The following is a 13,733-nucleotide window of genomic DNA, read 5'->3' as shown; positions in this document are numbered from 1 at the left end:
GTCAACTTTCCCCCTGGCCCTTTTGGGGTCTTCCTTTATGCACATACGCTGAATAGATGCTGGTTTGTGGTGAGTGGGCAGGGCGGGGCAGGCAGAAGACGGAATAAATTTCAAAAGGGGGTCAGCCCAAAAAATATTTGAGAAACATTCATTTATCAGTTGGATTGTAACCTTTCTTCTAACATACGCCCCCCCCCCCCGCTGCCCCTGCCCACACTTGCCAGCTATTGAAAGCAAAGGTGTTCCCTTTTGGTCTTCTGGAGCCACACCAAGAAGAAATAATACTAAAACCTCATAAATTTATGAATGAAAAGCATAGTGCAAAGGAAAAGCAACATTAATATTCTACAGGCTCCATATGCTAAAAATAAAACGATACATTGCAGTGGGTGATTAGCATGTCTCCCTCCACCACTCTTAGATCTTTGTACAATGCCAGCGACAGTCAGATTGCCTGGACGTCTCCATGGCAACCCCTTGATGCTTCCTTTTGTTCAGCTGATAATCTGCCCAGTCACATGATCGCCAAGCAGCATGCAGATGAAATGGAGCCCAGAAGCAGCAGCAGCAGCCGCCGCCCATTGTATTATCCTCATGAAGAAACCTTGGGAATGTGTGGGGCTGTGGGAGGGGGCGAAGGAGGCCCAGGTGGTTCCCAGCCAGAGCCGCCGCAGAGCCACCCCCCTTGCTTGTTCGGAAGATTGTTATGCACTTGAACTTGCTCCCCACCATCACAGCCATTCCGGTGACCGCAAGGACTGGCGCTGCTCAAAGGTCTTTTCTCATTAGACTTTCAAAACCCTCGTGCTCTAGTATGCCTGCTGGATGTGCCTGGCCTTTCGCGGAATCAGAAAACAGAAATTGTGAGGGTGAAGCAGGGCTGGGGCTCTGGCTCCGTGCGAAGCTGCCTGAGGTTTAAGATGGAGATCTTTTCTCAAGTTCTCCCACCTTCTCCAGTGGGAAAACCTTTCCTTCAGTGACACATCAGTTTTGTGGAATACTTTTCCCAGAAAGATTTTGTGGTTCCAGGTTCCAACCCTTTCAAAATGTATTTATTTACAGTGGTACCTCTAAGTTGCAGACACGATCCATTCTGTGGTGCCGTTCGCATCCCAAAAAGTCTGCACTAGAGTGGTGCTTGATAGAGCACTTCTGCGCATGCATGAAGCACGCAGAACGCTTCTGCACACACACACGGGGCAAAACCCAGAAGTATACACTTCCCGGTTTGCCGCATTCGCAAGCTGAAAAGATTCAACATGAACCTAACGCAGCATGAGGTATGACTGTACTTTAAAACATTTCTAGGCTGCATTTCTGGGTGCAAGGCCTACCCAAAGCAACTGACAAACAAACAAGCTACATGTAAAAAAATAAATATTAATAAAAGCCATGATAAAAACAGATTCACAGAGTTAAAAACAAAGACAGAGCTTCAATAACATAAAAATATTTCTGCCTCCATCCCGGACAAAAAATAAATAAATTAGTTTTTGAAATGCCTGAAGTGTAGCTGATGCCATAAGCAGTTCTACTGAGAGGGTGTTCAGAAGGTATGGACGCCACCACAGAAAAGGCCCTCTCACCTGCCTGCAAACCTGGGAGGCAGACACATGGAGAGATTCCCTGATTAGGATCTCAGAGCATGGGCAACATGGTACGGGTGCAGGCAGCCCACCCAATAGCCTGGGCCCAAACCATTGCAGGCTTTAAAATCTTAAAACCAACCCTTTAAATTGGGCTTGGAAATGTGCTAGAAGCTAGTGTAGCAGGTACCCCATCAGGACTCTGGTGACCACATTTGAAATTGGCAGAAGTTTCTGGAGTTTTAAAGGCAGCTGCACATGAAGTGCATGACCGTCATCCAGCCTGGACATGACTTCTTCTAGTTTCCCTAGGCCTGGAGTGGGCAAGATGTTAGGCATATTGTTAGGCCACAACTCCCATCATCTCTGATCATTGACTGTGCTGCTAGGGGCTGTTGGAGTCTAGCAACATCTGGAGGGCAGCAGGTTACCCACCCACCTCCGGCTTAGATCTTTTGAGCGCTCATTCTTAGCACTCAAAGCTAAATAATAGTGGGATTGTTCTGTTTTATCTGAGACTGTGCTGCTGTTATTACAGTTATTTGTGGTTTTGCCTCTAACCTGCTCTGGAAGTCTTTGGGCTGCAGTAACAGCAACAAATACTTGTAGGAAGTAAAAATAACAAATTGGAGCATTATCTTCGCATATCCCGTGACCTCTGACAAGATGCTAGATGCATCTAATGAGAGATTTAATGGCCTTCCATGTTTTAGGGTATATTGGGGGAAATTAGCCATTTGGGAAAGATGCAGACCACAAAATGCTGGCTTCTCTGTCTCATTTGCAGCCATGGTGTGGCTTGTTTGCCACTAGGGATACAAGAGAAATTAGATTCAGTTCACATGTAAAAGCGAATCTACCTAATTGTCACTTTGGGAAACAATATGTGAACTGAAATGCAGCCATTCTTTGAAACGTGCAATTATTTGACTTTTGCAAGGGAGTTCTCCAGCCAAGTAATTTGTACTGGAAAGTAAACCCTGCATATGAATTTATTCATTACCGAAAATAACATATAAAAATGCTTTATATTTTGGAAGAATCCTACACAATATTGTGCATTTAAGGTGAAGGTGCATTAAAAGATGTGTGTATTGGATAAATTTGCACCAGAATGTGTGTGGATTTTCATGAGGACTTTGGGGTGGGGTGGGGTGGGGTGGGGGGAGAATTTGCAAACAGAAGTGGAAATGAGAACTGGTTTTAGGATTGGCAAAATGAAAAACCAAAATTGACAGTTCACCCATCCCTGTTGTCACTAGAGTTGGCATCACAATTGGCAAAAAAACAGGCTACAAGTTGTTTATTATTATTATTATTATTATTGAAGAAGACTGCCTATTAGTGCACATTTCCTGGGCAGGTTACAGGACAGTAAACAAGAAGCAGGGAAATGATTTCTCCTCCCATCTCCCTGTAAATATACAGTATTTAGGATGGGGCTGCCCTTAGGCTTTGATCCTAATCACACTTCATGTACAACATAGAAACTCCAGTAAAACCAAATACAGTAAATGACTCTAATGTCCAATATCAGCAAACGGCTGTCACTGTTAAGTGTTGCTGTTGCAAGTCTCGCATTGGATATTAATCCTGTTACTAGTCAGTAAATCATTATCAATGTAGTGGAGTCTTGATGTGCATGAATGTGATTTATTCTGCAGCACTTATTAGAGACTTGTAAGTACGGTTTGAATATAAATGACAAAGTGAGCTAAAAGAAATGGATATGTTTGATAAGAGTTGCAAAAGCATTTCCTTTGCTCTGGCAAATGTGTCCAGGAGCTTGGGTTTGGTCAGATGGCTTTGCATTTCAGTGAGGAGTTGCATTCATACTGGAAAATGGTTAAGAGCAATATCATTATTTTGGAATGCATATTAATGGTGCAGCAGTAGGTGGAACGCCTTAGCAACCCACAAGCGGCAGGAGGAAGATAGTGCAAAAGCAAGAGCCTTTAGGGTGGAGAAGAAAAAGAATCACAGAGTTAATAATCCTTTAGACAAACAGCATTGGAAAGGCAGGTGGAGGGGGGCAGATATCAAGACAACCCAGGCTGCTCTTATAATGTCTTACTGTGCCTCTGGCTTTTTGCTTTTCTTTTCTTCTTTTGAAAAAGTGATTCTCTCATTTTATTGTCTCTTGGAAATAGTATCTTGGTAACATAAAGCTAATTCTGAGCAGTGGCCTCTCAGCATTGTGCAAAATAAGTCCATTGTTAATGTTAGGTGATGAACCTTCAACTAAGATTAGGCAATCCTTTATCAGATATTATTTGCACACTTGTAAAGCTAATATCAAGGTTTAATTTTGAAGATGCAGGAGTTTTTGCTTGCGCTGCTTACCTCCCCCAGTCCCAGGCAGGCGAGAGCAGAGGGAATGAGAGAAAAAGAGAGACTTTGTCTATGCTCAGATGTTTCTCAGTGTTTTGTGGATGAGTTCTGGCACTGCAGATAGGTTTTGATATTAACCCTTGTAAAGCTTGTGTGAAAATATGTATGCAGTAAGCCTGCAGCTTACGCACGTTTAACTTGTGCATATTCAGCTTTATGCACTTGGAAAAATAAAAAAGTAGAAAGGGGCGGAAAGGGGGTGGGCATCTGGGGGGAATGCCATTGCACCCAAAGTGTTTCGGCTTTAGGTGTGATCCCTAGCCTGTAACCTCTGCCTAAATTGAGTGCTTACAGTATTTTAAAGTGTGCATTAAAAAGTATATATTGGCCAAAAATAATGTACAAAAATGCACTATGTTAATGGAAATTACTTGCAAAATGTTTATAGTAAAAAGGTAAAGGGACCCCTGACCATTAAGTCCAGTCGCGGACGACTCTGGGGTTGCGGTGCTCATCTCCCTTTACCAGCCGAGGGAGCTGGCGTTTGTCCGCAGACAGCTTCCGGGTCATGTGACCAGCATGACTAAGCTGCTTCTGGCAAACCAGAGCAGCACATGGAAACGCTGTTTACCTTCCCGCTGGAGCAGTACCTATTTATCTACTTGCACTTTGACGTGCTTTCGAACTGCTAGGTTGGCAGGAATGTATATAGTAGAGACAAATTAATACAATGATGTATAAATTAGCATAAATATGCAGTACAATGCTAATGGACTTTTGCAAATACTTTTTTTTTTTTTTGCAATTGCAGACATGTGGAAACGTGGTGTACGGAATTTAAGAGAAACTGAAAGTGACAGATTTATTCATTCTTAGTTCAGTCCCCCCAGTATATAATTGGACCCCCAACTACTTAACCCTCCATACGTTGAGTGTTATGTGTGTTCTTGAATTGAAGGCAGGTTCAGATTTGAATTGAAGGAAGTGTTCAGAGTTAAGGCAAAAACAGATCCAAAGCACCCAGGAAACTTACTACTCATGAGTTCTGGCAATCAGGATTTTCCTTTCCCTTTCCTTTGAATCCAGTTGATTGATAGGAGGGGCAGGGCTGCTTTCCGCTGGCCACAGATGCTCAGAGACAAGCCCATAGCTTCCACTTGTCCTGCGTGACCTGATCCCTCTGGTTTGCTTCAGATCTCCTGTTGCTGAACGCATTACGTAATAGAAGGAGCATTTGTCAGTGACTATAGTACGTAGCTGCAGGCACATTATGCACAGAGGGAGGGAGGGCGGGAGGGAGGGAGGGAGAAGGAGGCTTCTCTGGCCCCCTGTTCCTCACAGCGCAGAGTGAGGAGGAGCTGAAGACAGGCAGGTCTGCTGCTGCTGCTGCCGCCTCAGCTTCTCTGAGGGGAAGTCGCTGCTGGGTTTGGACATGGTTTCATTCATCATATGGGATACTTGAAGAAGAAAAAGAGAGAAACTAAGTTGGAGAAAAGAGGATTGGCATGTGGAAGAAAGCAAAATGGAAGGGCTTCTGTCTCCCATGAGAACCAAGGTAAGGAGATACATTTCAGTGCTTTCCCGGGGAGAGGAAGTGTGTGGAAGAGATGCCTCAGTTTTTGTCTATTGTGAATCTGTACTTTTGGTTTAGAGGAGGACAGCCAGATAGCTGAAAGGAGGAGAAACCCCTCATTTGCCTCTTCCTCTGCTTCAGAGGGATTCCTTTGTAAAGGATTTCTCCTCAGCCGCTCGCTCACACTTTCCTGTGGGTTTCCTGTCGGGATGCTTTTCATTGTGTTGTGTGGGAAGCAGGGACTGTGCGCACCCGGGGAGCTGTTCACTTGTGGGCTGTGCGGCTTTTAATGATTATTACTATTACTGCTATTTGTGGAGGAACAGCATTTTTTTCAGACAGCAGAATTGCAGATAGGCAAGGAATCGACATGGCTTTTGTTTACTTCTATCTGCTGCAAAAGCATTTTTGTGTGAAAGAGACCAAATTTGCGCTGGGAGACTGTAAAGGTTGCAAGAGGACATGCTCAAAGCGGGGCTTTATTTGTCCTTTGAGTTTTATGCTAGAAAGCTGCTCAATGATTTCTTTTAATGCAGTGAGGTTTCAGAAATAAAGAGAATGCCATAGTAGTGAAGTTTGTGTTAATCTTGATTTTACATTTACAACTCGTGGTGGCATTTTGCTGAGGTGAAAATGCTGGTGGTCCACTAGTCATATTGACATGCCTCTCACAAAGTTTGTTGAGTGACTGATCTAAATAAGGTGGACTAATACTAGTTGGTGTCTTTTTTTGTTTTGTTTAATGCTTTATAATGCGCTTTATAGGAATGCTGTGAGGAAGGGCATTGCTGTCCCTGTTTGAAGTGACTTGAGACTAAGCGATAATGACTGGTTCAAAGCCACACAATGAACCATACAGTGGTAGAGGCGAGACTTGAACCCAGCCTTCCAAGAGGCAAGGGCTAAGCTGCTTTGGGGGAATGGGCACACCAATGCACATGCACCTCAACAAAACCCCAGCATGGGCCCATATGTGCATTATGTGTGTGCGTACATGGGAGAGAGAGCCACCTTGAAAAGTCCTCTGTCACAGTTAATGTGACCAAGAGACAGAAGTGTGTGTGTGAGTGCTATGAGGTTGGGAGTCGGGTTATCCTTAGTGTCTCTGCCAGAGTTCTCTCAGACGTGCCCATGGCCTGCTGTGTGGAACAGAGTCAGCAGCAGACAGAACTGGCCCCAGGTGCTCCTGCAAGATACAGGTCCTGCTGTTCACAATGCAGGCATTTCACTAGTGCTCACACATTTGAAGCTGTGCGTGTCTTTAGTATGCTAGATTTACTTTGTTTAGCATGGATTGCATGCAGTTCAAAAGGATTGTTGACTTGTCTTAACACATTCAGCTTTTTGGGAAGAGCCACGTGGACCCTAGTCTCAGAAACCAAGCAGTGTGTAGATGCCCATGCAGCTGACCACATGTTCAAGCCATTCCTAAGACTTTGCTCACATCAGTTTCCATAGTCAGCAGACTGAAAACAGAAACACCCTAGAAGAGAGCCAAGGGAGGAGAGGCTGGTTTTAGCTATTCTGAGCGAACTGTATCGAACAATAGCTCTTTCTTAAGTCACTCTGTCTCCAAACTACATCATGTCTCCCCTAAGATCGGTTTATCAGGAGCAGTGTTTCCTGAACCAGCCCCACCTCATGTTGCTTGATTTCCCTTAGCCACGAGGCTCCTCCTCATCCCCCAACTACACACCTCCTGCCCCCTCATTTAGCTATGAGCTGCCATGGGGAGGAGGTTGGCAGCGGTGGTCATGGAGAGGTAACGGGATTCTCCCTCTCAGCTGTCGCCTCCACCCTCATCGCTCAGGACAAGCGCCGGCTCCTCCTTCTTCCTCAGCTCAGCGCCAGCAGTGCTGGTGGGGAAATAGAGACATTCCAGGACCAAATCACAAAACAGGATGGCTTCTGTCATTCTGGGACTGTCGCTGGAAAATCGGGACACTTGGAGGGGATGCAGTCTGATACATACACCTCTTTGGTGATCAGGTGGTGGGTTGTTGCAACCCATAGATGTGGGTTTCACAAACACCCTTTTGAGAGGGAATGAGAGGGAGTGGGAAAGGAGGATGAGGGAGGGGAAGCATGTGAGAACAGGACAGCTGTAGATAAAGACAGGAAAGGAAAAATTAATGCAACAAATAAAAAGTGGGTCAAATATTGCTGGCTATTGAGGAAGCACAATGAGCCTGGAAAGGTTCAAGGCCACTGAATGAACATAGATACAAATGCCTGCGGGGAAGAAGCTTCATTCCTAGAAGAAAGAGGTGCTGGGCCCCAAGTTCACCTGCTAGAAATGCCACCCGCTAGAATGGAAACGCTTCTGCCCAGGCTCTGATGTGTGCAGAGACTCTAGTTTCTCAGTGACGTCGGAAATGAACTCTGCACCAGGGGAACTTGAGCTATTTTTATTTCATGTGCTTCAGCCCTGTCTTCAGCCATTGAGAAACCTCTGTCAGGAGTGACCTATTGCACAAATAAAGTCCTGTCTTTCCAGGGCACACCGTTGTTGTTACCACAGTTGTTATGACTGCTGGCATTAAATAAATGTTAATTACAGTAGCTTCAACAGCATTGAAACAGCAATTTAAAAAGATAATACCCCAAGCTATTCATATAGACATGCAACCATGAATAAAATATTGTTTTTCTGAGTGGGTGATTCACCAATCACTTATCCTAATAGAATCTGATAGGAAGCAAAGTAACACGGCAGTGAATTGGTCCTTTAAAGGAAACTATGGAAACAGCAATCCACACCCTTCACTATTTGGTCTTTTTCAAACAGGTGCCAACAAGCCAACTCTTTTCATGTTGCCTTTATAGTCAATTTAATTACAAAGTATTATATGTATGATAGATTGTTATACTTTCGTACAACAACATAGTCCAGTGATTAGGAAAACAGTGTGTGGGTGTTTCAGTTTTGATTTTGAGTCTGGTAATTGTTGTCTAAAAGCCTGGGACTAAAATTAATTGATTGATTTTTGTTTTGTTTTGCAAGTACATTCTTTCTATTCTTCAATAACAGGCTGTGTTGCCGGAGGCTTTTAGGAAGCTAGGCTTGATGTAGTAATCTTGGTTGAGAAAATGACAAAGAATATTATGGAGGAGGGAGAACATGGGACAATTATATCTTTTGAAACAATCTTAATAGGGCAATGCTTTTCCACCACCATTGTGACTGTTTTTCGATTTAATAAAAAATTGCCAGTATTCTCAATTTACTGTTCTCTATGGACAAAATTATAATAGTGTTGGTGATAGTTCCACTGTATGCTCATTTGTCCATTTCCTTGAAATGGTTGCCTGAGGCAAACTAGCATGATACTGATTTGCCATCTGGTTAACATCATAATTACTATTTGCTGTAAGTATGATATTGGGGCTGGGTGTCCTTTAATAATAAATATTCTCTGGACCACAAAATGGACAGTTACGTGGAATAGGAATCAAAAGTGGACTGGTGTTATGTTACATTGATCAAGTTATTTAATGAAATGTGAGGGTATGTTGATACCTAAACAGGAAAAGCAGATGATATCAGTTCCAAATAGCTATTTTAGGGGCGTCCAAGAGCTGGCTCTTTCTTACAGAACCAACCCAGAAATGCTGGCACCCCAAGCCCATGCCATGGAGGTCTGTTGAAACGTCTACCCAGGGCTCTGTCAGAAGTGATGGGGAGGGCACAAGACCCGCAAAGGCTTTCCAAAGCACTGCCACAATTGTTCTTTGCACGGAGCACCCCAGAATGTTTGAGCAAATGAGGAAAATGGTCCATTTGAATTACCTGAGCACCCATCCCCCACGGGCCAAGGGAACCCAAGAGCCACCAGAATCTTGGAGGCATTTCTACTTGTTTCTTTAAAATTACATTCCATTTTTTGTAGGGCAGGGAAACATCAACTTGCCTGATAGTGTTGTTGTTGTTGTGAGGCTGAATGTAAAGCAAGTTTGTAAAGCACTGTGTACTTTTAAAAAATCTAGGCAAATACTATATAATAATGATGATGATATTATACTTGGCAGTCACTTTGCGCTTGTACAAATAAATGGGATCAAAATTAAGGGAGGAGAAGGGAAAGCTGACATTTCTTTCTGTGGAACCATATGGGGAGTGAGTATAATATATATTTTTAAACTAATTTGGGTTCTCTTCAAAGTACTTAGCAGATGGCAAAAGCAAATGCTTGCATTTCATGAAAACCCAATGCAAATCCTGTAACCAAAAATGAAACCTTGTGGCAAATGTATTTTCCTGCTAGTGCATTAGAAAAGGTGAAATCGAGTTTGGGGACATTTCTTAGTTCATGTTGAGAGTGCCATACAGTCCTGGGCTGCTGTAAGTGGAAAAAGCAAAATAATAATAAGTGCCTTTAAAAATCACTCATTTGTCCACCTGCAATCCTTTCTATTTTGTGCTTAATCACTCTGCACTGGTGGCTTTAGTAGGGGTTACTGGGACGCTGGATTGCAACCCTGGGCCCACATTGGGCTTTCTTTGTTTTCAAAAATCAAGGTCACAGAAATGTATCTCAGTTAAATTACTCATCTACGTCTCTGTATCATTGCATTGTTTGTACAGTTTGTGTGGTTGACAAAAAGCATTATTTCTGACTAAAATCAGAAGCCTGATTATTCTAGAATGAAAGGGAATGGTGAGCATGGTTTATGCAAAAAGGTCTGTTGATTCTTGTGGCTGACTAACTACAGGGGTAACTTGGTTCATGAATTTAAGCTGTTCTGGAAGTCCGTTCTTAAACAAAAACCATTCTTAATCCGAGACGCGCTTTCCCTAATGAGGCCTCATGCTGCCAGGGCCCTTCCACCATTCAGATTCCGTTCTTAGACCGAGGTAAAGTTCTCAAACCGGGACACTATTTCCAGTTTTGCGGAGTTTGTAAACCGAATTGTTCTTAAACTGGACTGTTCTTAAACCGAGGTACCACTTTATTGCCATGTTTTCAATAACTGGGTTGTATGAAGAAATACTCTTAAAGTTGTTGATCTGTCTTGTATTTGGTTCAGGTAGATAGCCATGTTAGTCTGACGCAGTCTATCTATATCTATATCTATATCTATATCTATCTATATCTATAACTATAAATTGTCCAGTAGCACCTTAGAGACCAACTAAGTTTGTTCTTGGTATGAGTTTTTGTGTGTGTGCACACCAAGAGCTGGGATTAATCTCCGCAGCCCTTGAGCTCCCATGCCTTCTTTCAAAGTTCAGCCCTAGATCATGTGATTGATGAAGACGAGTGATCCGCTGTGCATGTCTGTTTTCTCACTTACAACCAGACAGGGAGTCCCTCTGTCTGTAGCTCCACCAAGTGCTGGTCAAGCAGGCGCTGAGAGAGGATGTGACTACAGTTGGACTGGTCTGGCCAGGAGTCCAAAGCCGTGAACTTGGTGGTGTGATCTGGAGCCAGCCATGGTCTCGCAGGGGGTTGTGAGGATCAAATAGGATAACCCTGAGTATTCCACCACCCAGTATTGAGAAGAATGGGATGCAGATATGATGAATTATAAACGGATGTAAATTAGACACTCTTCTCTAAGTGCTTGTTGTCCTTGGGAGACAGGGAGGGAGCCATGCCCTTCCCCCGTCACTGGCCAGTTCATCCTCTGCCTCCCAGGAAGCTAATTGTGGCAGAAGGGGAGTCTGTCCACCCTCATCCGTCAGCCCGTGAAGGAGCCGCTGCTCTGAAGCTTGCTTTCCTTTTCCCTCCTCATTCCTTTTCCCTTTTGTATTATATCTATTCCCTTGCGGGGTTCACCTAACATTTATTATACATATGGTGTATAATAAGGCTTTCATCCAGCCTTGAGGCCTGGCACTTCCTTGATTATAAACTGGGACAAATAGGCCCCTTGTTTTCTGCTGATTTCTTTATATGTGTTATTTCACAAAGAACATATTTCAGAAGCAGATTTCATGGACCAGTAATTTGTTTGGTCAGTGGTTGCCTCACTTATGTTGCCCCACTTATGTTATGGCTACTTAATAACATAGTGACAGTTGTGAAATAAAGTGTGGAGGTAAATTGCACATCAAACAGTAATTGCATTATACCATGTAATAGTCTTAAGCACATTAAATCATGGGCCCTTAATGCATTTATACCTTAGGATCTTAATAATTGGCACATAAATATGCATGAGGTTAAGGAGAAGGGGCGGGATGTGGTGGTTTGATGGGCTGCCATGTGGAAAATGAAGTAGTTAAACAGAAGGCTCCATCAACATTGTGGTAACTTTTTTCAGATTGGTAGATAAGGATTGTACAAACTGATAAGTCAGTAAAGTGAAAATGCCTGGTTTGGGGATAATCAAACGTAATTGGGAGGCAGATCAATATTGTGTTACTGTTCCGTTGTTCAGTGAGACTCTGTAGTTCTGTGCCTCTTGGGCAGGGCCGGCCCACCCACAAGGCAAGGTGATGCAACCGCCTCAGGCAGCAGGATCCACAGGGGCAGCAGATCTGGCCTGCAAGGAATGCGTTGCCCACTCTTGTTGCCGCGGTGGCAGCCATAGCTGTTTTGCCCTCCTTGGAGGCCAGATCTGTCATGTCCTGTGCAGCCTCTCCCCCCCCCCCGCATGCCTCCTCTACAGCAGCCTCTTGGTAAATAGGAGGCCTAAGGAGGAAATGGCTGCCCTCTCCTGGGTCTCCTAGGGTCTGCACCTACCTTTGATTCCCACTTCAACCATTGGGATTCTCTCCCTTGTTCCCAAGGTAGATTTCCATTCCCCACCATTTTGTGGTTTGCCTCAGGTGCCCAAAAGTCTTGAGCTAGTCCTACTCTTGGCCCATATCACAAGGGATCCATGGCTGCCACTGACCCATGCCACTTCCTCAGTCGCACGTGGCGTGTGGGGCTGTTGCTGTGTTCCACTTGCTGGAACCAGGGATGCCACAGATATCTGCGCTTTTCTGCTTCCGAGGTGCAAGCTGCATATCTGTCGTTGAGATAAATGCTCAGACAGGCATCAGGTTTAAGAATGTGATTGTGAGGGAATAAAAGGGATGGCTGTCTGCACCATCTGCAGGGCAATTAAGTTATTGGTTTTGCTTCTAAAGTGCATGCAATACACAAAAAGTGTTCAGGTCTGCATTAGTTTGATATGCTTTGAAACAGGAGAAATGATGCACAATTAAGCCATTTGTGAGTAAAAGCAAAATACATGCAAAGTCAAACAATGATTGGGGTCTGCGTGGCTAAATTATAATAATATTGGTGTGTATGGGCAGAGTGGATTCTTGACCCAGCAGAAAAATGTTCCAAACATGCATTGCCAATATGCAGGAAGGCAGCAACATTTTCTGATTCACCTGCTACAACTTCCGTAGAGAAGTCTGACTTAGCTGTGTGTCAGAACATGGGAGGAGTGGACTTGAGACGGAGTCTGAAAATTCCTCGGTTTACATCCAGGCCTTGTTGGCCATTGGGAGCTCTCCCTGGTGCTGTGTCCACTAGTACGCCTGGCATTTTGCTCTGTGGGCTCCTCTACAGGACCAGAACTGGAGATGCCTTTCAAAGTAAGCTGGGTGTCCTTCTCTTGATCACCCCCAAGGAATCCGGGGTCCTGAGAAGCATTGTTTGCAACGTTTGCCATTCTTGGCAGCACACCAGCCATCCAACCCCCCTAGATTGTCTTCTTGCTTTGCAAGGTCCATTTGCATCATTGAGAGGAAGAATGGGGCTGCCTTCCTTGTCTCCTCCTGCTTCCTGTCTGAGGAGTCGTATCCTAGGGTTGGGGCCCAGACACTGTAACATTACACAGCAGCTATTTCAAAGGAGGCACAAGAATGAAGGCTTATGCTGAGTTAGAGTTGGCGCTGAAACTTCTCCTACAGTGAAATCTGAGAAGATGTGGAGCTTCTTTCCCCCGCAAAATCTCCAAGGAATTTAAGGGGAAGCAAAAAGAGCAATGTCACCCGTCAATGAAAAGACAGTGCCATTGATTAGACTCCTTACAGAACAAGGGAAGATTACGTTGCATGTGTTTGCTGGGATTGAAGGTGCCACGTTTGGTGCCTCGAGACACACCCCAAAATGGAGATTTGCCTCAAGTGTCTAAGCTCTGAGGACCTGCAGAGCACCTATGCTTCCTATGCAATAAAAGTGTGTTAGAGCATTTTCTATATTTTGTCTTGTGAGCAACTAGACATTTTTCCTCTCATGCCATCTTTGTAGATCTTGTTCAAGTATAGGCTCTTCCTTCATCACAAATCAGTGCCA

The 13,733-nt window shown here is 44.1% G+C and overlaps 1 protein-coding gene across 3 annotated transcripts in view; it reads left to right on the top strand.

Annotated features, from left to right (window-relative positions):
• FRMD4A (FERM domain containing 4A) overlaps positions 1-13,733 on the top strand; it is a gene marked incomplete at its 5' end in the record, with an annotated part of 413,106 nt that overhangs the window by 56,205 nt on the left and 343,168 nt on the right. The window contains one exon of one of the 3 annotated variants that reach the window (XM_081927641.1): positions 5,269-5,472. The exons of the other annotated variants lie outside the window; for them this stretch is intronic. Within the exon in view, the coding sequence (XP_081783767.1) occupies positions 5,440-5,472 (33 nt within the window). Of the gene's footprint in view, positions 1-5,268; positions 5,473-13,733 lie in introns of those variants that run through there. 3 annotated transcript variants of the gene reach the window in all.

This window comes from Podarcis melisellensis, assembly GCF_964234715.1.
Source record: "Podarcis melisellensis genome assembly, chromosome: 10".
Taxonomy (NCBI): Eukaryota; Metazoa; Chordata; class Lepidosauria; order Squamata; family Lacertidae; genus Podarcis; species Podarcis melisellensis.
This window is presented reverse-complemented; position numbering and strand designations above follow the sequence as displayed.